The sequence below is a fragment of the Salmo salar genome, chromosome 13 (assembly GCF_965601325.2).
Source record: "Salmo salar chromosome 13, fSalSal1, whole genome shotgun sequence".
Lineage (NCBI taxonomy): Eukaryota > Metazoa > Chordata > Actinopteri > Salmoniformes > Salmonidae > Salmo > Salmo salar.
Window position 1 is genome coordinate 31,931,358 of NC_138303.1, and position 26,140 is coordinate 31,957,497.

Here is a 26,140-nt window from a genome sequence, read left to right on the forward strand (position 1 = left end):
AAATACTACAGTATGTAATTTGCATAAACCCCGCCCATTCCCCTTCCATATCCCAAGTTGTGCCACCCATAACGTAGAAACCTACACGCCAAGTATAGACCATATATTGTGTTCCCTGTGGTTATAGAAAAGAGTAGAAGCTCTGAACTCCCTTTTCAGAACCCAGACCTACTTACTTACCTATTTACTTACCTACCTACCTACAGGTTATGGAACATTTGTTTTTTTAGTATTTCTGTAAAGACCACAGTATACTACATTGACTACTACAGTAAATTCAGCAACAACACTGCAGTGAATACTACAGTATTCCTACCATGGTATACAGTACACTGTAGTATTTTTTTCATGTGGGATCTTTCTGAATAGTGTTATTACTGGGATGATAGTGTTCAATCCCGACTCACCCTGTCAGCCTTTAGCTACCCCACAGATAGTTTGCTCAGCTCTTTGCACTTTGGTATCTTGACTACTTAGGAATCGAATAGCTGTAAGTCTGACAGGCAGTGGGGAACAGTGTCGTATACAGAGCCAAAAACAGGTATAACATAGCCACAAATCAACAGTGTCATGTGTTTTGTATCATTTGTAGGGTATTGGGGGGCAATCAGACTAACAGATGAGGCTCTCACACATGCGCTCTTGGTCGGTCCACACTTTCTGCTGTTGCTGCTGTGTGTTGTTGGGGCTGGGTAACAATGGGCCTGCTGTCCCCCCCACTCTGATGCTGCTGAGTTGAGTTACTACACCTGTGCTTGGCAGCTCTCCCAACCAAGTCAGCCCCCTTGAACCCCCTTCACTGGGGGACAGCAGGCCCATTGTTACCCAGCCGCAACAACACACAGCAGCAGCAGTAGAAAGTGTGGACCGACCAAGGGAGCATGTGTGAGAGCCTCATCTGTTAGTCTGATTACCTCCTAATACCCTACAGATTTGTAGCATCGGCAGGTAGCCTAGTGGTTAGAGTGATGGGCCAGTAACCGAAAGGTTGCTAGATTGAATCTCCGAGCTGACAAGGTAAAGATCTGCCGTTCTGCCCCTGAACAAGGCAGTTAACCCACTGTTCCTAGGCCGTCATTGTAAATAAGAATTTTTCCTTAACTGACTCGCCTAGTTAAATAAAGGTTAAATAAAAAAATCTACAGATGTCATAAATAAGCCAACTTTGATCAATTCTTTCTAATTATGCTTTTAGATACAAATGTCAAATATATGCCAACAATCCTTCCTGCAAAGGACTATTCCACGGATTACATTTTGTGAAAATTCCCAAAACCATTGTGTTTTTTGTCTGGGTTTCATGAGGAATCACTCTTTTGTGGCATTTCATAAGGCTCCAGGCATTCTCCCTGGTGTGAGAGGGCTTTATGAAACCAGAGCCCCGGGGTAAGGGGAGGTCGGATGGGGAGGTCGGATTCGCACATGGCTGGGGCCCGTCTGCCGGGGAAACAGAGAGAAGCCCAATCTTTTCCCACAGAGTTGGGCCCACAGGTGTGACCCATGCAAAATCAATGTCATACTGTATTGTAATAATTTATTGTGAAGACAGCGCAATCAATGGTAAACATTTACCAAGAAAATCTAACAGGTTGACAAAATATTCAGGAGGTTTTTAGTGAAAACTACAAGATACAGATAAGCACTCATAAATCACATAGTTACACTGTACAACAAATAATGACGGTGACAGGTTGACTCCCAAATTCATTTGCGAAAGAGTTGCTAGGTGATTGATTATTTAATTTCCTATGTTCATACTCATACCAGCACACCCTCCCACTCCCCATTCTCCCACCTCTCTATCTTTCCCATTGAAAATACAGATGTTTCACTTCACTTATATTCATCAAGAGTATGGTATTTCAAATTCTAAAGCCAATTAGTACAATTATTTGCAATTTTATTTCTCTTGACTTTATGGATTCAGTTGTCTTTGCTTCAGATTCTAGATTATATGAATATGATAATAATGTGATTGATAAACTTGTATCATGAGTTTCATGCAGAATTCTCTCTTCTTATTTTTGTACACAAAAAAAAAGAATCAGTAAAAGGTAAATAGGCCAACATTGTATTGATATCTGCTTTTCTTGTCGCTAAGGTAAATGACTGAGGCCATCAAAACCATAATGCCAATGTCACTTTTCTCTTTGCCACACCCCCTCCTTTATGGAATTGATGACATTCCAACAGGCGGCGTTGGTGACGTCCTCATTTGTGAATGAGGCTTTCGCGAGCTCACGGTTTAGTTGAGCAACTGATGAGAGCGTGGAAGGGTCCCAACCAAGCTTAGAAATAAGAAGAAAACATTCTCAAATGGATTCCCGTGGAATTAAGCGCTTGTTGTTTTCCTATGTATTAATTAACGGTATATGTATTACACTGCAAACTAAAGAAGGTAAGCGAAAGTCTTGACTACTTTTCAAACTTTGGCAACTATTTGAAATCAAAATGTTCCTGTTGCAAGAAGTATATACTACTCTGTTCAAGAAGTGGATGTTTAAAGCACAGGGCAAGAACATGGGCTATTGATACAATGTCGCAACTTGTAGAAGTTTTTAAGTTTGTTGATTTTTGACCAGAAACTGTTTTTAATGCAACCCCTTATACTTTTTTTTTTAGATGTTCAAGTTTCGCCCGCATTCGATTCAGTATCTATGCTGATCTCTTTATCAAGATGAGGGTGTTGAGAGCAGTCTTGCTACATTATAGAGTGCCACTACCTGTTGGAATATTGAACTTTTATATTGTCTCCTGATCAATAAGATTGCAATAAGATATTGTGAACATATTAAATATAACAATATAAAATGAATAATTATCTGCATGGTTGGGCTGAATATTCATGCCTGGTACCACTTATTGCGCAGAAAAGTTGAATGATGGGAAAGTTAGGATATTCCATCTCAAGTTACTGATTACACCCTAAGCTTCCTTTTTAATTGTGAAAGTCACTAACATAGGCCTATGTTTGAGCCTCACTTGAGGAAGTGTAGGGGATTTAGACAATTACTTTTCTTGGGGTAAGATATTAGAGTTCAAATGATAATTTGCTTCTTTCTATTAGGTATTAACTTCAAAATGTACATGTCCCAGCTTTCTGTGGTAAGTAAATCACATTTTAGTAGGTTAAGACCTGTTTGATTTAATTTTACTTTTCCCCTCTGCAGAGGTGCTGTTGGATATGAGGGCATCAGGGAGTGAGCTAGGCTGGCTGACCTGGCCCTATGAACAAGGATCCAAGCAAGGGGTCAGTATCCATCTATTCTTTCCATTGCCCTGTCTCTGTACTCTTCTCTTTGGGGTAGTATGGAGAGGGTAGCACATAGTATGCCATGTCTGACTTTCTTACCTTCACACAACTTTAACAACTCTTATTTGCCAGTATCTACTTTTCTGGGTGCTATAACTTGGTGCTCATGCATAAACATTACTAAAAGTGTAACGTTCAAGTTGAATATGTGAAAGGGTCACATTATTCTAGTGGGGGTTGGATTTTAGATGGCAGCATGTCAGGACTATTCCAAGGGAGAAAATGGTAGCTATAGCAAGTGTGGTAGAGAATACTTGTGGTTTTAAGTCCCTCATTTCAGAATTGTATGTAAGGGTGCAATTGACCTAAAGTTTGGAGCACATAGTGCTTTTTGGGAAATGTAGATGTAGTGAGTTAAATTGGCTATCTTTTTCTCATGAGGAGAAAATGTGTTGTCTTTCGTCACAGTAAAACACAACAGATTATTGTTTTTTGCTATCGTGTGCTTTTGTGTAGTATGTGTGCTTGGGTCCAATTTTGTTTAATTTACATTTGAGTGGTCATTCACATTTGTCTCTCCCTTGTTCAGTAGAGTTATGGAGGCGCTCTCTCTCCTGTTGCATGCCCCCGTTCATGTGATGCCACACAGTCAGCCAACAAAGCACATTCCTTTAATTAATAGCAGTGGTAACATGCAGAGAGAACCCCGCTGTGGACACATGTATTTCAGCAGTCACTATTAAGCTGAACGTTGAAGACTTCTCACTAAAATGTCGAACTTCTGTGGCAGCAAGAGTTGGATACATGGATCAACATATGTTGCATAAGATGTTGACAGACATTGTTGACAGACCTCTGTTATTTCAATGGCATTGTCAAAATCAGCTGGCTTCAATCCTTTGCTAAGGCCTCGTCTTATCTCGCCACTCTTATGTCTTAATATGTTCCTTTGGGGTCTCCCTCACTCTCTCTCACGCTTTCCCTTTGTCTCCTGTGTTCAAATTACAGGAGGGCCGGGGGTCTGGGAACTCATATAACACATTAAGGCACACCATTAGCATTTAAGATGTCAACATGGGCAGTTGGGCACCCCCCCATAAGCATTGAACATTTTAACTTTGTTCCAGCCCACTATTAGTCATGTATCCCCAGAGTCAGTATGTGACTGGAGTCCTGATGGTCTGTCTGTGTGTTTCAGTGGGAGGTGGTCCAGAGGAGTCTGAATGGCTCCCAGTTGTACACCTACAGTGTGTGTAATGTGGGCGAGCATGAGCAGGACAACTGGCTGCGCACCACCTTCATCCAGCGCCGCCCATCGGCCTCTCGCGTCTTCGTGGAGCTGCAGTTCATTGTGCGTGACTGCAACTCATTCGACGGCTCGTCGCTCACCTGCAAGGAGACCTTCAACCTGTTCTCCTCTGAGTCGGACGCCGACATCGGCACCAGCTTCCGCAAGGGCCAGTTCAAGAAGGTGGCCACAATCGCACCGGACGAGATCACCAGCCGCAACGAGCTGCGCATCAACACAGAGACGCGGGTGGTGGAGAGCCTCAGCAGGAAAGGCTTCTACCTGGCCTTCCAGGACATTGGGGCCTGCATGGCGCTGCTCTCTGTCAGGGTCTACTACAAGACCTGCCCGGCCACCATCAAGAGCCTGGCAGCCTTCCCTGAGACAGTGGCGGGTGGGGGGGTGAACCAGGCCCTGAGGGAAGTGGCGGGGGCCTGCGTGAAGAACGCGGTGAGTGAGGAGTCGCCCCGCATCTACTGCACGATGGACGGAGAGTGGGTGGTGCCTGTTGGACAGTGCCAATGCATGCCCGGCTACGAGGCCGTCAACGACACATGTCGAGGTAAGGTATAATGTTCCTGTGTTCTCTTGGCTCACTGACAGCTGGGCATTCTGAGAGCTGGCCTCTATCCTCTCTAGCATCATGGACTCTAATGCTGTGTTTGCCCGTGCGTGCGTGTGTGAGCTGACGTGAGTCTACATAGAGATATTTAACAGAAGGTGTTTACCATTTGTGTTGGTTATAAAACATGCATGTCAGTACATTATCCCTGACCTTGAACCCAAACTACAACTAAAAAAACATTGTAACAAAATTCAGCTACTCGTAGGCCATGCATGTGATGTGATATCAAATGTATCAAGATAAAAGTACTTTTTATTATACTTTTAAGTCAGACATTTTCCTCTTAACTAAAACGGGTTTGTGAGGTGCCCAGTTTTGGGAGTAGCCAAGCTTATCAGGACCCTCGTAAGCTAGTTTCCTACTAATTTGTCATTCATTCTCTTTTGTAAGATACTCATAGGTAGTCTTACCGTCACTCAACCCCTGGGCTTCGTAGTTACATTGCAACCATGTTGGATCTCCTCATCAGGCCCTCTAGCCTATATTCTTCTGAGTCCTGACAAAATGACAGATGTTGATCAAAGATGGGAGGTTCACAAGGCAAACTCAGAGACTATACTGGTGATGAATTTACTTCTTCTAGGTGGCAGGGGAGGAGGATGGGAAACAACCCCCTCTGGTTGTCTCTGACTTTGTTGGTTACATGCATCAGAGAAATATGCATTCCTTAAGCCATTGGGCATGCTCTCTCTCTCTCTCTGTCCTTCACTCTCTCCTTCACATTCCACTTTTCACTCTCTCTCTCTGCTGTGAGAGACGAGGTTTCAACATTTGAGGGTTTTGTGAGGTACTGCAGCAGGGTGTGTGAGAGAGTGTTGGCATGCTCAGGCCTGTTGGGAGCTGTTCTGTGATGGAGCGCCACAAAACTATCATCACCTGAACACTAGGCATGTTACTGCACCACTGATTTTGGAACACACACACACACACACACACACACACACACACACACACACACACACACACACACACACACACACACACACACACATTTTCTCATCTTCCCCTCCATTGGTATGGACATTTCCTGTCATTTTATTTCTGTCAGGTCATAGTTTTAGATGAAAGGATAGTGGGGTGGGTGAGTGAGAAACACTCGCACACAGAGACTGAGAAAAGTTGTGATAAAAAGGTGAGGAATAGAATGTAACGGCAGAACAGGGAGGTGCAGTGTTGAGCTGAAGGCACTGGCTCCCCTTGTCCTCCCCTTCTTCTCCACTGCATTCCTCTTCATTTTCTGAGGAACCTCCCAGATTACTGCAGGTCTGAGGAATTCCTTAGGGAGGACTCCTGCAATGCATCCCAAATGGCACCTTATCTAATATAGTGCACTACTTTTGATTACAGCCCTATACATGGGGAATAGAATGCCATTTGGAGTGTACTCCATCTTACAGGACAATGAATTGAAGTGTTGGATTGAGAAAGGGAGTGGATAGAGTCAGATGGATATATTCATTCCATGGGAGGTTGAATACAGACAGCTGCAGTGTAAATTGAATGAGCTTGGCATTTTGAGATGAAAAAACATGGATACAACCATGCATGCTGTACACACACACACACACACACACACACACACACACACACACACACACACACACGCGCAAGCAAGCATGCCTACGTATGCATGCATACACACACACGCGCATGCACGTACCCCCCCCCCCCTCCTTTTCCCCCATGCTATGTGTTCCAGTTGACTCACTGTTGACATTGACACACTTTTCCTCCTTTAAAAAGAACGCCCTTCCTTACACAATCTGCACAAAAGTGCACATACCTTGTGTTACCACAGAAAGATAAACATTTGGCCCAGCTGCTCCTTGGATTGTGTTGAGCTGTCCATGCCCACACCCTGTCACCCACAGTAAGGCCGTGTGCACACTCATCCCGGAGCTGGGCAAATATGACTTAGGACCAACTATATGTGTTCCAAATTGCAACCTATGGTCAAAAGTAGAGCACTATATTGTGAATTGGGATGCACACTCAGTTTCCAAATGCTCGTGTTTACACACAGTCAATGTTGGGCTCTTTTTTTTTAGAATACTTTCTGTTGGAAAAATCCTGATAGAACCAGTAAATGAGTTCTGGTAAGGTTATTTTCTCCCAAAGGAGGAGTTCCCTTTTCCAGTAATCTAGGCCTAGCTTTCTTCCCCCTAAAGTGATGTCAAGTTAAACTGTCGGTGACACTGAAGCTGAATGACTGTGCCTTCTATGTGATGAGTGATTTGTGTGGGTAGTAAATTACTTGGGTGTGTGTTTTATGTGCAGTAAGTACTGGTACTGCCTGCATCTTTGTCTTCCTGATAAGATAAGAGTATCTTAAATAAGACGTCTCAGTCATTCTTATTCCCTTGTCTGTTCCTACTAGCACTGACTTTGCTGATAACTTCTTTATTGAGGAAAAATGTACTTACTACAACTGTGATATGTGGTAGTCTCACCTAGCCATCTTAAGATGAATGCTCTAAATGTAATGTAAAATCCTGCCTCCATATTTATTTTGCTCCTTCTGTTGTTTTTTCTTTCTTTCCCCCTCATTCATTCATTCTCCTCTCTCTACATATGTTGTTGCTCCCAGGCTCTACCCCCCCTCTTTTCGCATCTCCATTTTCAAACTCTCCTTTGAGTTTATGATCATAAGCAACATCATTACTGAGTTTTTATTGTAACCAGCTACAAGATGACCACATTCCTTCTTGTTTTTCTATTGCTCTCTGAATGATGGTTTTATTATGGTTGGCCAGTGTGCAGGTCCTGAATGTGACACTATTTGAATCGCAACATCCCGTTTCACACGACCCATATGTGACTGACTATTTAGACTTTGCTCTGTTCTGTGTATGCTAGTAAACAAATACGTTTTTTTGCTTATTTGACAACTGTCTCTTAAAACGATAAACAGACCCTAAATTTGAACAGTATTCCATATATGTATCCCACAGTTTTGGGTGGATACACTTACATGCAGCAAAAACTGTTGCCATTCTTCACATATTGACCAAGAAACATAAACCTATAATCCTGATAAAATGTGAACTGAAATATTTTAATGTTTTGAATATGTTTATTGGGATTACAGCCTTGATATATGACACAGACGATTCAGTGAATACGTGACAAAACGAGAGGATTCACCCCAGTTTACTCCCTGGAGAGTCATTATGAAGAAGACCAGCACAATTGTTATTTTGGTGCAACATAATATCAGCAGTGCAGACTCTGTTGCTGGAGCCAAGGAAGGAAACCTCTCTGGGAAGCTCTCTGAGACTGGTTTGTTGTGACATTTTGTTCCTGATCAGATGGGGTGCATACGCCTACAATGTTACATACACTTTATGTCCCTCCTTGCGATCCATAGCTTAAGTCATCATTATGGATACTGTGGATTTACTAGATTTACTTGGCCTATGATCACATTGTGTTCATAGTCCAAGAAATCATTAAGGATCTTCTTATCAGACTAGTTTTGCACTTTCAGCATGCTCATATCAAAGCGCCTTTCTTTCTTACCCTTTGGAAATGGGGAATGGGGAGGTTTCGGGAGATTGGCTGTGATTACTTTTAATGTGATTCTGTGATCTTGTGCCAAGTTGATGTTGACCTCTCACATGGAGGTTCAGAGCGTGGGCTAGAAAATGGAGGGACTGAGTAAATTGCCTCTCGACAGTGTCGTGCACTATCATGTTGAATTTTGTGCCCATTATAATTCAATGAATTCTATAAGAGATGACAGGAAACTGAGTAGTGGCCAATATTTATCTAAATTGTGCATTTCAAAATGTTTTACTGATTTTTGAATTGATGGAGCAAGTTTAGCCTTTTGCTTTAGAATTCATTCAATAGGCCTGTATGTTGTGGTTGCAATGTCATATGTCAAATCCTATTGCTTTTCTGATCCAGACGTACAGTTCATAAGTAAATAAGGGTTATGGTTAGAAAATCGTAGGAAGCACTTAATATGGCATAATAGCATTGGCTAGTCATGAGGATGCGCAAAGCTGGCTCTTCTCTGGGCATATGTAGGCCAAAGAGAATCCTACTTTCTGGTATGGCTGACAGTGCAACAGCAGAGTAACTTTAACAAAACACAGAGCAATAAACTTTTGGTGTCTGTCTCAGTGTTCTCATTCAAAGACATTTGTGCCATTTATTATAACAGTATCCAGACATACAATTACTCCCAGGTGGCATGTAGCTCCATTTCCCCCTATGTTGGTACTTTGCTGAAAAAGTATTCCGGGGCATGTTTTTGGTGCATATTTCCTCTGTATGGCATTCCTGTGCAACGTGGTTGGGCCGTGGAGATTTGTGTATTGTGCTGCCGGTGTGTGAGCTCAGCTCTTTCCGTCCCCCCACCGGACAGGACGGGCTCCAACGGAAACCGGACGCCACCTAATCCTCAACCACTCTCCAACCTGTTGGCTCAGGGCTTTCTATTGTTGCGCTGCAGTCAGTCCCCCCCTTTCACTCCTTTGGTTTTTGCGGCCCACGGATAAGTCATTTTGTTTATTGGTTCATTAATTTGGCCTCTTAACAGGAAGCAGACACGTTGGAATCCAGCTTGCGTGGCCACCTGGATGTGTGGCCTTGACTTTTAGGAAAGGCAAAGGAAGTGTGTCCTAGATGACTGTGGTGGCTGTTGTTGGGCAGGGTAGTCGAAGGCCAGGACATGAATAGAAAGGAAAGAAGAATATTATTTAATCAGACCATGACATCTGTTTTGTGTTAGACCTCTTTGTTGGTTTGTGTGACGGTTGTTTTAATGCATGCATTGCTGCTTTCTCACTGTTTGTACCCCTTTCTCATTCCCATTTGCACTCCTCTCACTTCCCCTGTTCTCTGTGAACAGCACGAGGGAAGAGGAGTGTGAAGAAAAAGATATTAGGGAATTTATTGTGTTTTGTTGACAACCAGATGAAAGCCTAAGTGGAATTGTAAAACAGATGTAATTCCCTTACAGCTGCTCCATCGGTCACCTTATCCTTTTGACTAATGTCCCCCCACACCTTAACCCCCCCCCCCCCCCCTCTCCCTCTCCGCCCCACTCCTCCATCTGTGACCCCATGGCTTCATTTTACCACTACCCCTCCCCCGTCGGATACACACATTGTTCTACTCAACCACCCCCAATACACCTATGACAAGTTGTCCTGCACATGTAAACATGGCATTAGTGACATCACATGGGAAAATGGGAGCAGAAAATACATTTTAGCAGATGCTGTTTTCCAGAGCAACTTAAATAAGTGCATTCAACCAAGGTATATGAAACTACCACATATTACAAACATTGCAAGTAAAACCTGCTTCAAAATAGCCGATACCTGCAAAATCTGATGGATGCTGACTTTTCCCTGGATATCTACAATTAGTCATGATAATGATCTCAACATTGTTGCTTTTCTGGAGCTTTATTTTTATACCCTTTTTTTGTCTACTCCCCCTCCCTGCGAAACAAGCTGTGGTTTCCCCTTTCTTGCTCCTTCCTTCCCCCTCTCGCTCCTTCCTTCCCCCTCTCGCTCCTTCCCTCATGTCTCTCCTGTTTGTTTTAGTAGGCCATCAACTCCCTGTAGTCGAGGACAATTTTACTACTACCCTGGAGCAGACATGACCCCCCCTCTGCTTTAAAACCAAAAGAGCCCAGGACTTGACTTAGGCTTTTTGTTTTGCTCCTCTCCTCTAGCGCACCCCCACTTTATTCAAGGGCTTGAGGGCTTTCTGTTGTCCGGCTGCTGTGTACCCATTCATCCATCCATTCGTCCGTGCATTTATCACTATCTCCATCTCATCCATCTTAACTCCGGCTGACAAACCAGCCCACTCAACTCCCAGAATCCACCAGGACCCGCCAGTCACTCACTATAAACAAACGCACAGGCTCTTTAGGCCCAGGGCCTCTCATGACAAACAGGGCCTACATCCCAGGGGATCCCAAAGGGCAAAAAAAGGAGGCATTCTCACTTAGGTTTCTCAGCTGTCTGACTCTTAAAGAGGTTGACAGACTTTTATTTACTTGAGAAATGCACCAGGTTTTCCTCAAGACTCTTACTCCCTGTTCTGTTCTTTGTCAACAACATTTCAGCTCACTCCCCTAATTTTTCCCTGGACTCAATCTGTGGCCTTCTTCCCTCGCATACTTTGATTGGCTGCTGGAGGAAGGAAGCTCAGCGTCAGCCTCGCGCTTCCTGCTTCCTGTTGTGTCCAACAGCAAAAGACGAACCACTCTCTCACTTTCAGAGGAACATTCCTTTACCCTTCTTAAGTTCCTATTCCTCCTCAAAAACGAATCAGCTGGTTGTCACCGATACCTCTTGATCACATTCTTTGGATTCATTTCCTATGATTGTGTCAGTTTACACATGTGCTGACCTTTCTAGAGAAAGGCAGTAAAGGAAATGGGCATGAACTATATGGTCTCCAGGCTAGAGGTCTTCACGGGTCCAAAAAGTTGCCTTTCCCACCCGACCTGATATGCATAAATATATATATTTTTAAACTGAGACACGTTCCCGAAATGGACCCGAGTACAGTCAGACCCGTGGGAAACACTGGGAAATGTTCCCAAATAGACTCGTGCTAGTTTCAGCTCTCTCCCCTAATTTTTCCCTGGACTCAATCTGTGGCCTTCTTCCCTCGCATATTTTGATTGGCTGCTGGAGGAAGGAAGCTCTGAGAGTAGAAAGAAACCTGGCGCTGCCAGCACCATCAATAAACAAGCGGCATTGGCCAAATGATCCACAGTTGCGTGTTCTTAAACTGCCTATATATAACAAATTACAAAAACGATTCGATGTGTAGCATATTAAAAACATTATAGCCGATTTATTTTTTTATTATTATTTTTTTTAGTTATGAAACTGTTTCCTCGCGTTTCAGCTGCCTAGTTTCAGAGATTTGAGCGCTAAATGCATCAGGCCATTGCCAAGGCCTAGGGCCCGTGGACTAGGCCTGCCCTGGCCATACCACGATATTGACGTCCGGAAGGGAGCTAATTTGTTAATTTTCTATCCGAATATGATTCATAAGGACAAGCCTTATATTGTTCGATTAAAGGAGTAACTCTGGTAGGCCTAAAACATTCTTCCTCACCTCAAGTTCAACTGTCGGAGTCCGATGGAGTGCCGGTGCTCACTGCCTTCATAGGCCTGCAGTAGCTACATCAGACAAAAGTTTATTGACTTTATTAGGGTAATTTCAAAAGAAAGTAAAGTAATTGTTTATAGGGAAAATACGAAGAGGTTATTATATTGCAGCATTAAATTAAGTTTTGCATCTTGCCCTCTTTGGTTTTTCCTTTTCATGGTTTGAGTGAAGGTAGCATAGTAGGCCTACCGGTATTTATATTATTGCAGCAAACGCCTTTACAGCTGCAACTTAATTTGGCTAACGAAAATGTCTAAACAGAATGAAACCTTTGATTTGAACAGGCTAGCCTATATTGCAACTATTACCAACAAATGTCCTACCCAACAAATAACATCAATAGGCTAATGCTATTTATTTTACAACAGACCAACTTTTAACCTAATGAAGCTCTGTCTAATTGTTTTGTTTAACAAATGTCTTAACAAAATGAAACAAAGCACTCTTTACATGGGCTATTTAAAGAACTGGTTTAAATTATTTAAATAGGCCAATAATTAGTAATAATAATGACCAAACAATTGATAATAAATACGGAAATGTATAAATGAAAGGTAACTTCTCATCTTTGTCCACTAAAACTTGTCCCCAAGGACATTCCTCTTGTCGGCTTCTTTTCACAATACAGTTTTTCCTCGAACTTTTTTTGTTTGTTTTATTTCAAAGAAAAAAGTCTCCCATCTTCAACAGTAGTCTGGGCCAAGGCTCCTTTCACTCGCTCTCCTCAGCAGCAGGCACGTGATGCGAGCAGCCAGAACCAGTTTCAGCTGGACATAAGCTATACATTTTATTGAGTTGCAGTTGGCTGAGACAGTTCTCATCACACAAACACTAACGGTCCAATCGCGTCCAGCCGGTAAATCAAATTAAGCATTTCTCGAACAGCAGCACACAATTTTTCAGCATCAGCACACAGGCCTAGTAACGTAGCACATCCGTTGGTGTGAATCTACTCCTCTCCCATTCACCCGGCTTGGGGAGAAAGGGGTGCTAATTGCACATCCAGAGACCAGTGGCAATTATATCAGACCTGAGCCAGATCCGAGACAAACGTCAGAATTTAGTACAGTCCCACTCGGGTCCCGGGTCGGCTCTCGGAATTTTGGGTCAGTTGAAACCGTGAAGACCTCTATTCTAGGCCCATGGGCCTCCCGTTGGGTGGTGAATTCTGGACTGCTTGTTGATTACAGAGTCTGCCTCTTAGTGTAAGGCCATCTCACCACAGCCCTGACCATACGCATTGCAGCCACTTTTTTATTTTATTTTTTTCTGCCGCTGCTGTGCAAAAAGAGCATATTCTCCTCTATTCAGTTGCCATGTGGCATTTCTACTATTTGTAACAAGTGTTTTTTTTTTTTCTTCCCCTCTCTGGAGTTTAATGGCCTGGCATTCTCCTGCCTGCTGGTTGCTAGTGAAAGGAGATGCTAATGGCTTAGCTGGAAACCTTTGGTGAGGCTGGAAGGGAGTAGCAGAGAGGACAGAGGAATTTGGGGATTATGAGAGGGGAGGCAGAGGCCTATGAATTGGGGTTCGAGACAGCAGCTGTTTTGTTTGCCCACTCAATGCAATTCTCCTCTCACTCCCCCTTTTTCTTCTTAAGTCTCCAGCAGGATTCGATACCCCTGTCTTTCTATCAATCTACTCCCCTTCTGTTTCTCTATCCCTCCATTTCTTTTTTGCCTTCGAGGTGGTGTTAATGAGTAGTTGTGAATGTTCTAGAAACAGCATGCAGAGAAAGAGAGAAGGGTAACATGAAAGAATGAGCAACGTGCAGGCTGCATGCAGGACATCAGTCACAATCCAAATTCTTTTCATGCTAGGAATTCTCTCAAACAAAGATTGCACCACGTTTGCTGTAATGTATATCCTTTGTTCACCTCCTATTGCTGACAAATGGCTTGACCGCAACTTGGAGGCCCCAGAGAGACAAAAAACGAATGGAGCAAAGGAAGGGGAATGTCTCAGTCACTTGAGTTAATACCCTCAAAATAAATAAAACACAGGCAGTTTCTTTCAGGCAAGTGTGAGGTTACTTGCAGTTTCCAAGTAAACTTCAGTCAAACTTGACCACAACTAAGACGGCAACTGAACAAAGCTGATATTTTTCTGAGAATAGACATCTGTTTCTTTCTCGACTTGTCCCTGTGTTGTCTTTTGGATGCACACACTGAAACCATCTGTCATTTATTCTTGACATATTTCACCTTTCTCAGGTCATTCCTCAATTGCCTGTAAACTCTCTTTCATTTTAGCATTCTCTCGCACACACACACACACACTCCAACTGTCCTTTTTTCTAACACCTTGTTACCTACTTTGCACACAGTCGCTCACATCAAACATATCATCCATCTACATGATATCGTTCATCTATCCATCTGTCTTAAATTAGGGCCTCAGACTCTTCATGTCTGATAAAGCAATGAAGTCAACCTAGGTAAAGGGAGCTGGCTAAGGAAGAGCTGCTATTTGAGATTATTGGGACACAGCCCTGTACCGCAGGACCTGGAAATAGAAGAACCAAAGTAAGGTGTGTGTATGGTGAAGAGAACAGTAATCCTTCCACTGAAGTCAGATTTCCTCTCCAAGTGTGTGTGATCATGTAAGGGGATATAGCAAGGACATGACCAGCAGCCATTGGAATGTTTTTTGAGCGTTTAAGGGTGGCCTTCTCATTTTCACTTTCCTCCATGAGACCCTCAGAGATTTCACGCCGTCTTACTCTGATTCCCCTACTGTTGGTGCACAGCTGGAGCCTACCTACAGCTCTCCCACTATATTCTCCCACGTGTGAAATCAGCAGACATCTAATCTAAGTGATACTGTTTCATATCTGCACAGGGGTCTTTTTAAAAGACGGTTGAATTATGCACATAATGGTTCCGCTCAGTTTTTCATTTTCTATCTCTTTCTGCCTTTTCCCACTTGATTCTGTCTTGCTCTCTGTTTTCTCTCCTCGTGAAGTATTGATGGCTGACATACTGTCCTGGAATGTGGGACGACCAGTTGTATTAGTTTAGAGCAATGGAGAGCGAAGGGGGATGGTTTAAAGGAAGTGTAGGAGTTCAAAGTACACTGAACAAAAATATTAACGAAATAATGTAAAGTGTTGGTCCCATGTTTCATGAGTTGAAACAAAAGATCCCAGAAATGTTCCATACACACAAAAAGCTTTTCTCTTAAATGTTCTGCACAAATCTGCTTTCCAAGATAATCCATTCACCTGACAGGTGTGGCATATCAAGAAGCTGATTAAACAACATGATCATTACACAATAAAAGGCCATCCTAAAATGTGCAGTTTTGTCATACAACACAATGCCACAGATGTCTCAAGTTTTGATGGAGTGTGCAATTGGCATGCTGACTGCAGGAATGTCCACCAAAGATGTTCCCAGAGAATTTAATGTTCATTTCTCTACCATAAGCCGCCTCCAAGGTCGTTTTAGAGAATTTGGCAGTACGTCCAACTGGCCTCACAACTGCAGACCACGTGTAACCATGCCAGCCCAGGACCTCCACCTCCGGCTTCTTCACCTGCGGCATGGTCTGAGACAAGCCACCCGGACAACTGATGAAACTGTGGATTTGCACAAACTGTCAGAAACCGTCTCAGGGAAGCTCATCTGCGTGCTCGTCGTCCTCACCAGGGTCTTGACCTGACTGCAGTTTGGTGTCGTAACCAACTTCAGTGGGCAAATGCTCACCTTCGATGGCCACTGGCACGCTGGAGAAGCGTGTTCTTCATGGATAAATCACGGTTTCAGCTGTACTGGGCAAATGGCAGACAGCGTGTATGGCGTTGTGGGTGGGCGGTTTGCTAATGTCAACGTTGTGAACAGAGTGTCCCATGGTGGCCATTTGGTTATGGTATGGGTAGGCATAAGCTATGGACAACGAGCCCAATTGCATTTTATCGATGGCAATTAGAATGCAGAGATACCGTGACGAGATCCCGAGGTCCATTTGTCGTGCCCTTTATCTGCTGCCATCACCTCATGTTTCAGCATGATAATGCACGGCCCCATGGCGCAAGGATCTGTACACAATTCCTGGAAGGTGAAAATGTCCCAGTTCTTCCATGGCCTACATACTCACCAGACATGTCACCCATTTGAGCATGTTTGGGATGCTCTGGATCGATGTGTAGGACAGCGTGTTCCAGTTCCCACCAATATCCAACAAATTCGCACAACCATTGAAGTGGGACAACATTCCACAGGCCACAATCAACAGCCTGATCAACTCTGTGACTGTCTCGCTGCATGAGGCAAATGGTGGTCACACCAGATGCCGACTGGTTTTCTGATCCACGTCCCCTACTTCAAAAAATATATCTGTGACGAACAGATGCATATCTGAATTCCCAGTCATGTGAAATCCATAGATTAGAGCCTAATCTGCACCAAAACTCCTACTCAGATGTAGGAAAACACTGTATTAGTCATCTACGTAACAATGTTGTGTTTGTGTCCCAAATAGCACCCTATTCCCTTAGTGCGCTACTTTTGACCAGGACCCATAGGGCAGTGCATTATATAGGGTGCCATTTGGGTCATACACTGCATGTTTTCCTTGCCATATTTTCATTTGCAGTTTCTCAACTAGTTCCCCTCAGGTTCTCATGAAAGTCTCCCCTATCTGTGTGTTGGGTTTTCAGATTGTCAGCCAGGCTTCTTCAAAGCATTTGTGTCCAACGACGCATGCGAGCTTTGTCCTGTTAACACCAAGCTGCTGAGCTCCGGGGCACTGCTGTGTCTGTGTGCAGATGACTTCTATCGTGCTCCCGATGACCCAACTACAGGGCCCTGCTCAAGTGAGGACATTTTGGAAAATTACTTTTTAATGCACTGTCAACATTGGTGGATCCTACAGTGAAAACAAATGACAGATTTACTTTTCATTGTGCTCAGTGCTCTCTTGACCAAAAAATAATGACACTAAAAAGATTAGAATGACCGTAAGCAAGAGAAAGTCCCAGAATGCTACAGTTTTTAACATAATGTTAACGACGACATTAATCATACATGAACTAACATGCTTCTATTTTCCTGCTCCCGTTTTCTCAGGCCTGCCCTCAGCACCGCGAGAACTGGTCGCCACGACCACCCAGCTGGCGGCGGGCAAGCTGCAGCTGTCATGGAGTCCGCCGGAGGACACGGGCGGCCGCAGTGACATCAGCTACAGTGTGGAGTGCCGGCGCTGCGAGGGCACCGCGTGCCAGCCATGCGGGGAGAAGGTGCGCCTTGAGCCGGCCAGCTCAGGCCTGATGGACACCAGGGTGGAAGTGAGCGAGCTGGAGCCCCACCTCAACTACACGTTCACCGTGGAGGCCCACAGCGGAGTGTCGCTGTTCGCCAGCCAGGGGGCGCCACGCTCCAACAGGCCCCCATCCACCAGCACATTGACCACTGCCCTGCACTACACAGGTGGGTCACTGTACTTGGGGGTAATATTGGTGGTGGTAGTAGAAACCTTTTATTATGCATCAACTGAAATGTAGTTGTATGGCCTTATACAAGCACGATCGCTAAATACTCCATCAAACATAATACAGTGAAAGCATTTCAAAAGCTCTTGGTTAAACTTGTGAAGGACATTGCACAGTCTCTGAAATTGTTAATATCTCTCCCCCTCCCTCCTCAGACCCTCCCAAGGTGACGTCCATGCGTCTGGACGAGCGGAGCCTCACCAGCCTTTCCCTGTCCTGGGCTGTAGCCCCCCGCAGGCCCATGCCCCAGCCCACCCGCTACAAACTCACTTACCGCAAGAAGGTACAGTAAACCATCCATGCCAAACTAGCTGGTGAAAGTGTTTGCAATGTTCTATTTACATATGTCTTTTGATACATAATATAACTTAAAAAGGGAATTTTGTGGTAGTGCATGAAGAAAGGGGGGGAAAAGGAAAGAAAGAAAATGAGGGGTTTCGGGGATGATAAACACCACAGGGGGAGCAATACCGCATAACAAAACAGTGTACCTTATTATTATGATTCCTTACCAAAAGGCATGTTGGTTCACTGTGTTCTCATCTTTCAATTCCCCACCCCTCCTTCTCCAACTCTACCAGGATGACAATCTGGATGTGACCACGTACACTGTTCTGATTCTGGAGAAGAGCTCTGTGCAGATCAGTGACTTGTCCCCAGGCACAGCCTACCTATTCAGGGTACAGGCCCTGAGCCCCGAGGGCAGCCCTGGAGAATCCAGCATAGAGGATGAATTTGAGACCCTGACTGAAGGTAAGGAAGATGGCCATATATCAGGTTAATAAGGAGAAGGGAGAATGAAGGGATGCTAGAGTATTTGAGATGATTGGGACACAGCCCCATACCTCAGGGCCTTGAAATGGAAGAACCAGTGTGAGATGGTGGACCAAACCTGATGTAATTTAGAATTAAATTAAGATAAATCCACACAACTAAATAAATGGGCAAGGGAATACAGAAATACTGACATGCATTCGTTTTCTATACATATCTACATATATTTCTTTTTTTGTATTCAGTTGAAGTCGGAAGTTTACATACATTTAGGTTGGAGTCATTAAAACTTGTTTTTCAACCACTCCACAAATTTCTTGTTTAACAAACTATAGTTTTGGTAAGTCGGTTAGGACATATACTTTGTGCATGACACAAGTAATTTTCCAACAATTGTTTACAGATTATTTCACTTATAATTCACTGTATCACAATTCCAGTGGGTCAGACGTTTACATACATTAAGCTGACTGTGCCTTTAAACAGCTTGGCAATTTCCAGAAAATGTCATGGCTTTAGAAGCTTCTGATAGGCTAATTGACATCATTTGAGTCAATTGGAGGTGTACCTGTGGATGTATTACAATGTCTACCTTCAAACTCAGTTCCCCATGCTTGACATCATGGGGAAATCAGCCAAGACCTCAGGGGGAAAAAATGTATACATCCATAAGTCTGATTCATCCTTGGGAGCAATTTCCAAACGCCTGAAGGTACCACATCTGTACAAACAATAGTATGCAAGTATAAACACCATGGGACCACGGAGCCGTCATTCCGCTCAGGAAGGAAGAAGTCACTGCTCCAAAACCGCCATTAAAAAAAAGCCAGACTACGGTTTGCAACTGCACATGGGGACAAAGATCATACTTTTTGGAGAAATGTCCTCTAGTCTGATGAAACAAAAATAGATTGGTTTGGCCATAATGACCATCGTTATGTTTGGAGGAAAAAGGGGGAGGCTTGCAAGCCGAAGAACACCATCCCAACCGTGAAGCACGGGGGTGGCAGCATCATGTTGTGGGGGTGCTTTGCTGCAGGAGGGACTGGTGCACTTCACGAAATAGATGGCATCATGAGGTAGGAAAATTATGTCTTGAGATGTTGCTTCAACATATCCACATCAGTCAGGAAGTTCAGGCTTGGTCACAAATGGGTCTTCCAAATGGACAATGACCCCAAGCATACTTCCAAAGTTGTGGCAAAATGGCTTAAGGACAACAAAGTCAAGGTATTGGAGTGGCCATCACAAAGCCCTGACCTCAATCCTATAGAATATTTGTGGTCAGAACTGAAAAGGTGTGTGCGAGCAAGGAGGCCTACAAACCTGACTCCCTTACACCAGCTCTGTCAGGAAGAATGGGCCAAAATGCACCCAACTTATTGTGGGAAGCTTGTGGAAGGCTACCAGAAACATTTGACCCAAGTTAAACAATTGAAAGGCAATGCTACCAAATACTAATTGATTGTTTGTAAACTTCTGACCCACTGGGAATGTGATGAAAGAAATAGAAGTTGAAATCAATCATTCTCTCTACTATTATTCTGGCATTTCACATTCTTAAAATAAAGTGGTGATCCTAACTGACCTAAGACAGGGAATTTTTACTAGGATTAAATGTCAGGAATTGTGAAAAACTGAGTTTAAATGTATTTGGCTAAGGTGTATGTAAACTTCCGACTTCAACTGTGTATCTATCTATAACGAGTAAAATAGTCATGTTTGTATGTGGCTGCTATGAAAGTGAACTGTCTTTGAGGGAAATCAGTGGTGTATTCATTCTGCCGAAAAATGTTTCTTAAACGGAAGCAAACAAAACAGGCATCAACATACCTGAATTTGTCCAATAGAAACCTTTCGTTTGCAACTGTTGACGGATGGAAATTTTATACATGTGCTTTCCTGAAAACGAATTTCTGTGTTCTATTCATGTCCTGTTCTATAAACCAATTTCTGTGTTCATGCAAGTGGCTGACTGAATGAATCTTCACTATGAGTAGCTGCAATTTGGCAGTACGCCCAGACCTTGTTTTTAGAGCGACGGTTTCAAGGTCTCAGCTTCGAGAGAAGAAGCCTCATGAGGTATTGGTCGGCCACATGAATGAAACGAAATGGTAACAATTAATTAATTATGCTAAATCATGCAAATATACCTAGTCTGTGTATAGCCGTATATAAGACAACTGCTGGGACTGCCCAAGCAGAGCTCCTGATTGACATGTGTACTATGGTGCATTGAGTTGGTTGGAACCTTTCCAGCACGCTGACAAATAAAGAATGATTAAATTAAGAATTTCTACACAGACTAATGATTACACCCTAGATCAGCTAGATGCAGGCAATATTGTGCAAGGCGGTATTGAATGTGTTAATGTCTATCACCTTCATAAGTCAAATTCTTCCCTCGACCTGTGCACGTACATTGAAAACTTTCATTAGGTTGTAGCAACCTCATGATGGGTTTTGGGAATATTTGAGTATCATGTAGTAAACTAAAGCTATCAATGTTACATTGAGCTGGGTGAATGGAATTTGAATGACAGTCATTCAATATGCTGTAATAGAAATAAAGCCATGCTCAATTTTAATTTGATTTTTCTGCCTCATCTTAAACGGCACTGACCGCCACTGGTACTGTAGGCTGATGCATATGAATCTTGTATCCATTAAATGGGGTAAGGCTGTACATTGCAATATGAATGTCCAATACGCATAATGGACTGACTGGGGAGATGATTTCCCACAGTCAAAGCCCTGCAATATGAGCTACAACGATAATATTTGGTAATCCCCAAAATGTTGCCTTTGAAAGCCTTGCTAGTTGCATCCTTACTCCGGAAACTGTCTGCTGATAGCTGACAACAGGGTGGCAGGTTTTCCTGATGTGCTGCACAAGAGTTCCATAGCCCAGCAGACTCACCTAGAGGAAAGTGGGATGGACACATGTTAGTTTTGTCTGGGAGACTCTTACAGGGAGGAGAGAGCATGAGTACAGTAAATCCAATCCAACCAGTGGCTATGTGTAATATGTCATCACACAGGCAGACTGCCGCAGTGAAGGAGATTTACATGGTGCATCAGGTATACTATTCGGAGTGTAGCTCGCTTCTCTGAGCTCTGGAGAGATCGCAGGTAGTTGGTCAGAAGGCTCTGGAGGTCCTTTGACCATTCTGTCTCTAGCACCTGGAGAGAGATGGATAGAGGTAGTCAGTGCTAGAAAGAAAGCCCCGACCTCCCACTGGCCCAGGGCCTCCTGCCTAGTATCGTGCAATGTAAAGGAAAACAATATCATGACTTACTGACAGTGCTGCATGTTCCTGCTGGTAGCAAGCCTCAACATGGATGCAGAGGAACTCTGGAGCTCTGTCAGAGTGACCATTGCGTTCTTAGTCACCTCCCTCGATTGCTCAGTTTGGCCGGGCGGCCAGCTCTAGGAAGAGTCTTGGTGGTTCCAAACTTCTTCCATTTAAGAATGATGGAGGTCACTGTGTTCTTGGGAGACTTTCAATGCTGCAGATTATTTTTGGTACCCTTCTCCAGATCTGTGCCTCGAAACAATCCTATCTAGGAGCTCTACGGACAATTCCTTCGACCTCATGGCTTGGTTTTCGCTCTGACATGTACGGTCAACTGTGGGACCTTATATAGACAGGTGTGTGTGCCTTTCCAAATCATGTCCAATCAATTGAATTTACCACAGGTGGTCAATTTAATCAACCAAGCACTGTATGTACATAACAATAGATCGGATTTAAAAGTATGCATGCCATTTTGTGACAACAGCTATGACAAATTACATGGCATACATGTGAATTTATAGCTAGCTAAGATATTATTTTAAGTTATGGCACCACATCTCACTAACAATTGCTAAGGAGAACAGCAAATTACACTGTGGCTAATCAGTATTGTGGCTAGCTTCACATAGGTGACTTATTTCATCATGACAACGTGCTCCTCCTTATTTGACTGTAGTTAGCTAGCTTATTAAGAATACACTTGCTTAGCTAGCAAACATGCATTGCGTATGTCATGCCACGATCCTGCTTGCTTTACATCTGACAGATATTTAGTTAGTTAGCTAGCTAAGAATGGTTTATGATAATTGCAGTTTAGTTCATTATCTAGCTAGCTAAGTGTAAAACTGAGAGTCTGGCTGTAAAATGCAGCTAGCTAGCCAACTCGACTTTATCAGTTGTAGCCAAGCTAGCTAGCTTGATACTCAGTAATGTTAGCTTACCATGCTGTTCTGGCCAACTGGACATTCCTCTCGCCCATCGCGGTCGACTCCTCCTTGCCTACTCCTGTCTCTTGGTCTTCTTCTAGGTTCAAAACTATATGGCTGTAGTCCGGTGGCTTATTGTCAAAAGCAACCCACTGCTAACACAGGCACCTGGTACAGGAAGGCAGCCAATGGCTCAGTGTTTCAAAACCTTTCACCTGTTTCTATGTCGAGCAAGGACAATGTTCCATTAGTTATTTTTGTGTGTTTTTATGATGCGCGTGCGGCGCAGCATATAATTAAGCAATAAGGCCCAAGGACGTGTGGTATATGGCAATTGTGGAGGCCAGGTCATGTGATGCAGCACTCCATCACTCTCATTCTGGGTAAAATAGCCTTTACACAGCCTGGAGGTGTGTTGGGTCATTGTCCTGTTGAAAAAACAAATGATAGTCCCACTAAGCCCAAACCAGATGGAATGGCGTATCACTGCACAATGCTGTGGTAGCCATGCTGGTTAAGGGTGCCTTGAATTCTAAATAAATCACACAGTGTCACCAGCAAAGCACCCCCACACCATAACACCTCCTCCATGCTTTACGGTGGGAAATACACATGCCGAGATCATTCGTTCACCCAGACCGCGTCTCACAAAGACCTGGTGATTGGAACCAAAAATATCCAATTTGCACTCCAAACCAAAGTGCACATTTCCGCCGGTCTAATGTCTATTGCTCGTGTTTCTTGGCCCAAGCAAGTCTCTTCTTATTCTTATTGGTGTCCTTCAGTAGTGGTTTCTTTGCAGCAATTCGAACATGAAGGCCTGATTCACACAGTCTCCTCTGAACAGTTGATGTTGAGATGTGTCTGTTACTTGAACTCTGAAGCATTTATTTGGGCTGCAATTTCTGAGGCTGGTAACTCTAATGAACTTATCCTCTGCAGCAGAGGTAACTCTGGGTCTTCCTTTCCTGTGGTGGTCCTCATGAGAGCCAGTTTCATCATAGCGCTTGATGGTTTTTGCGACTGCACGTGAAGAAACTTTAAAAGTTATTGACTTTCCATATTGACTGACCTTCATGTCTTAAAGTAATGATGGACTGTCGTTTCTCTTTGCTTATTTGAGCTGTTCTTGCCATAGTATGGACTTGTTATTTTACCAAATAGGACTATCTTCTGTATACCACCACTACCTTGTCACAACACAACTGATTGGCTCAAATGCCTTAAGAATGAAAGAAATTCCACCAATTAACTTTTAAGAAGGCACACTTGTTAATTGAAATGCATTCCAGGTGACTACCTCATGAAGCTGGTTGAGAGAATGCCAAGTATGTGCAAAGCTGTCATCAAGGCAAAGGGTGGCTATTTGAAGAATCTCAAATATAAAATACATTTTCATTTTAAACACTTTTTTGGTTACTACATGATTCCATATGTGTTATTTCATAGTTTTGATGTCTTCACTATTATTCTACAATCTAGAAAATAGTAAAAATAAAAGATAAACCTTGAATGAATAGGTGTTCGAAAACTTTTGACCAGTAGTGTACGTTTGCTTTGAGGAAGAAATGTAGTAACATAAACAAAATTAAAGTGGGATGAATTATTTAAATAATTGTCTGTGTGCAATCGTTCATCCATTTATCTATTTATGTGTATTTATTTATTTGTGCATTTAATTATGCATTTAATTCTAATTACGGCAGCTTTTTTCTGTGTGTGTGTGTGTGTGTGTGTGTTAAAATCAGTGGTGCAGCTGTGTGTGTCAGTGTGTTACCATTGTGTAAGTGTTTATTGTTGTTGTGCCACAGTGCCACTGTCCCAGAGCAACACGGGGGTCATATTCGGAGCAGCAGTTGGCGGAGCAGCCATGTTGATGATTGTGGTGGTCGTCTTGCTCATACGCAAACGGTCAGCAACAACCTCCTTTTCCCCCCTCAGCGCCTCATCCTTTTTTAAAGCACATTCATAACACCCCTTCACTGGTTTCCTTTCTCATTCTTTTTTCCTTTGTCAATGCTTCAAATGGCCTTTCTTTCCTTTTAACCACCTCTCCACCCCTCTCTCCCCTTTTACTTTTGCTACTCTCACTCTATCTGTTATCCAGCACTCACTAGGGGAAAATTAGTGTTGAGTGTGGCTTGTCATTGCTCAGTGAGTGTACTCTAACAAGTAGGGATTTAAATTGAAGCGGGCCCAAGTGGCACATTGTTTTAGGATAAGAGCTGGTCGGCTCTTTCTGTAGAAGCTAGAGGTGACCCTGCTCCTTCAGCACACCGCCGTCTGTGTCCGTTGGTCCTTCAGGTCTGTCTCTGACACAGCTTAGCAAACACAGACAGGCTCCAGTCCTTTATCAAAGTGTTCCCTCCGTGAATCGAGGTGGCACACACCAATGACTTAGGCACCTTTTGAAACTAGCTGGAAATGAAAGGATAAAAAGAGAAACTGACCATTTTGGGGTTTTAAAGTGAGATGATAATTACTGATGTTTCTTTTCTGTTATTCAGGAGAAGGCGATCTCATACAAGACAAGGACCAGAGGATACTTACTTCTCTAGCTCAGGTAGACAAAAGAAAATAAGTACCCCCCCCCCCCTGTCTGTCATGTATTTGTATCGTTCTTTCAATAATGTCCATCTTCGTATTCTTCTCCAGAGCAACTGAAGCCACTGAAGACCTACGTGGATCCGCACACGTACGAGGACCCCAACATGGCCATCCTCAAGTTTGCCAGTGAGATCCATCCCAGCCATGTGACCAAGCAGAAAGTCATTGGAGCAGGTGAGTGAGAACCCAGTTAAAACGATGTGCTTAGGACAAAGGTGTTAAAGGGTTTTTCAATCCCGTAAATCTGTTTATTTTCAGTTGCATTAGTGCTACAGCTTGAGCTCTTGAGTGACAGTGGGTAGACCATCCAGATTAGTATCAATGGATTAAGTCCCTCACCATGCATGTTTAGACATAATTCGGTGTGGCAATTGCTTGGCTTCAGGGACCAGTGCTTTGTCTCAAAAGACCCAAATCCACAATAATAATTAAGATAAATACTCAGTTTCTGCTCCAGATACTTCGTGTTTAAGAGGCTATGCTATACTTCCTTGGGCCCAAACTCCTACTTCTCAGATGATGGGTTTATTGCAGTGTGACCACATCTGCCCTTTGAACCCCCAACCCCCCCCCCCTTTCCCACGACTGTGCTTGGCCTTCCCCTGTGTGACAGCTGATTCCCATGCTCCCAAACACGCCACATGTGTCAACCGATGAGACTCATATTTTTTTTTTTTTTTTTACACAATCCCACAATAACACACCTCTGTGAAAGTCCCCGGGGC

General features: G+C 43.5%; 1 protein-coding gene across 1 annotated transcript in view; it reads left to right on the forward strand.

Annotated features, from left to right (window-relative positions):
* Positions 1–2,207: 2,207 nt before the first annotated feature.
* epha2b (eph receptor A2 b) overlaps positions 2,208–26,140 on the forward strand; it is a 31,720-nt gene continuing 7,787 nt past the window's right edge. Inside the window, exons 1-10 of the mRNA XM_014135356.3 lie at positions 2,208–2,398; positions 3,171–3,250; positions 4,452–5,103; positions 16,979–17,134; positions 17,388–17,747; positions 17,965–18,092; positions 18,391–18,562; positions 24,620–24,719; positions 25,316–25,371; positions 25,464–25,589. Of these exons, the coding sequence (XP_013990831.1) occupies positions 2,317–2,398; positions 3,171–3,250; positions 4,452–5,103; positions 16,979–17,134; positions 17,388–17,747; positions 17,965–18,092; positions 18,391–18,562; positions 24,620–24,719; positions 25,316–25,371; positions 25,464–25,589 (1,912 nt within the window). The 5' untranslated portion in view covers positions 2,208–2,316. The remainder of the gene's footprint in view (positions 2,399–3,170; positions 3,251–4,451; positions 5,104–16,978; positions 17,135–17,387; positions 17,748–17,964; positions 18,093–18,390; positions 18,563–24,619; positions 24,720–25,315; positions 25,372–25,463; positions 25,590–26,140) is intronic.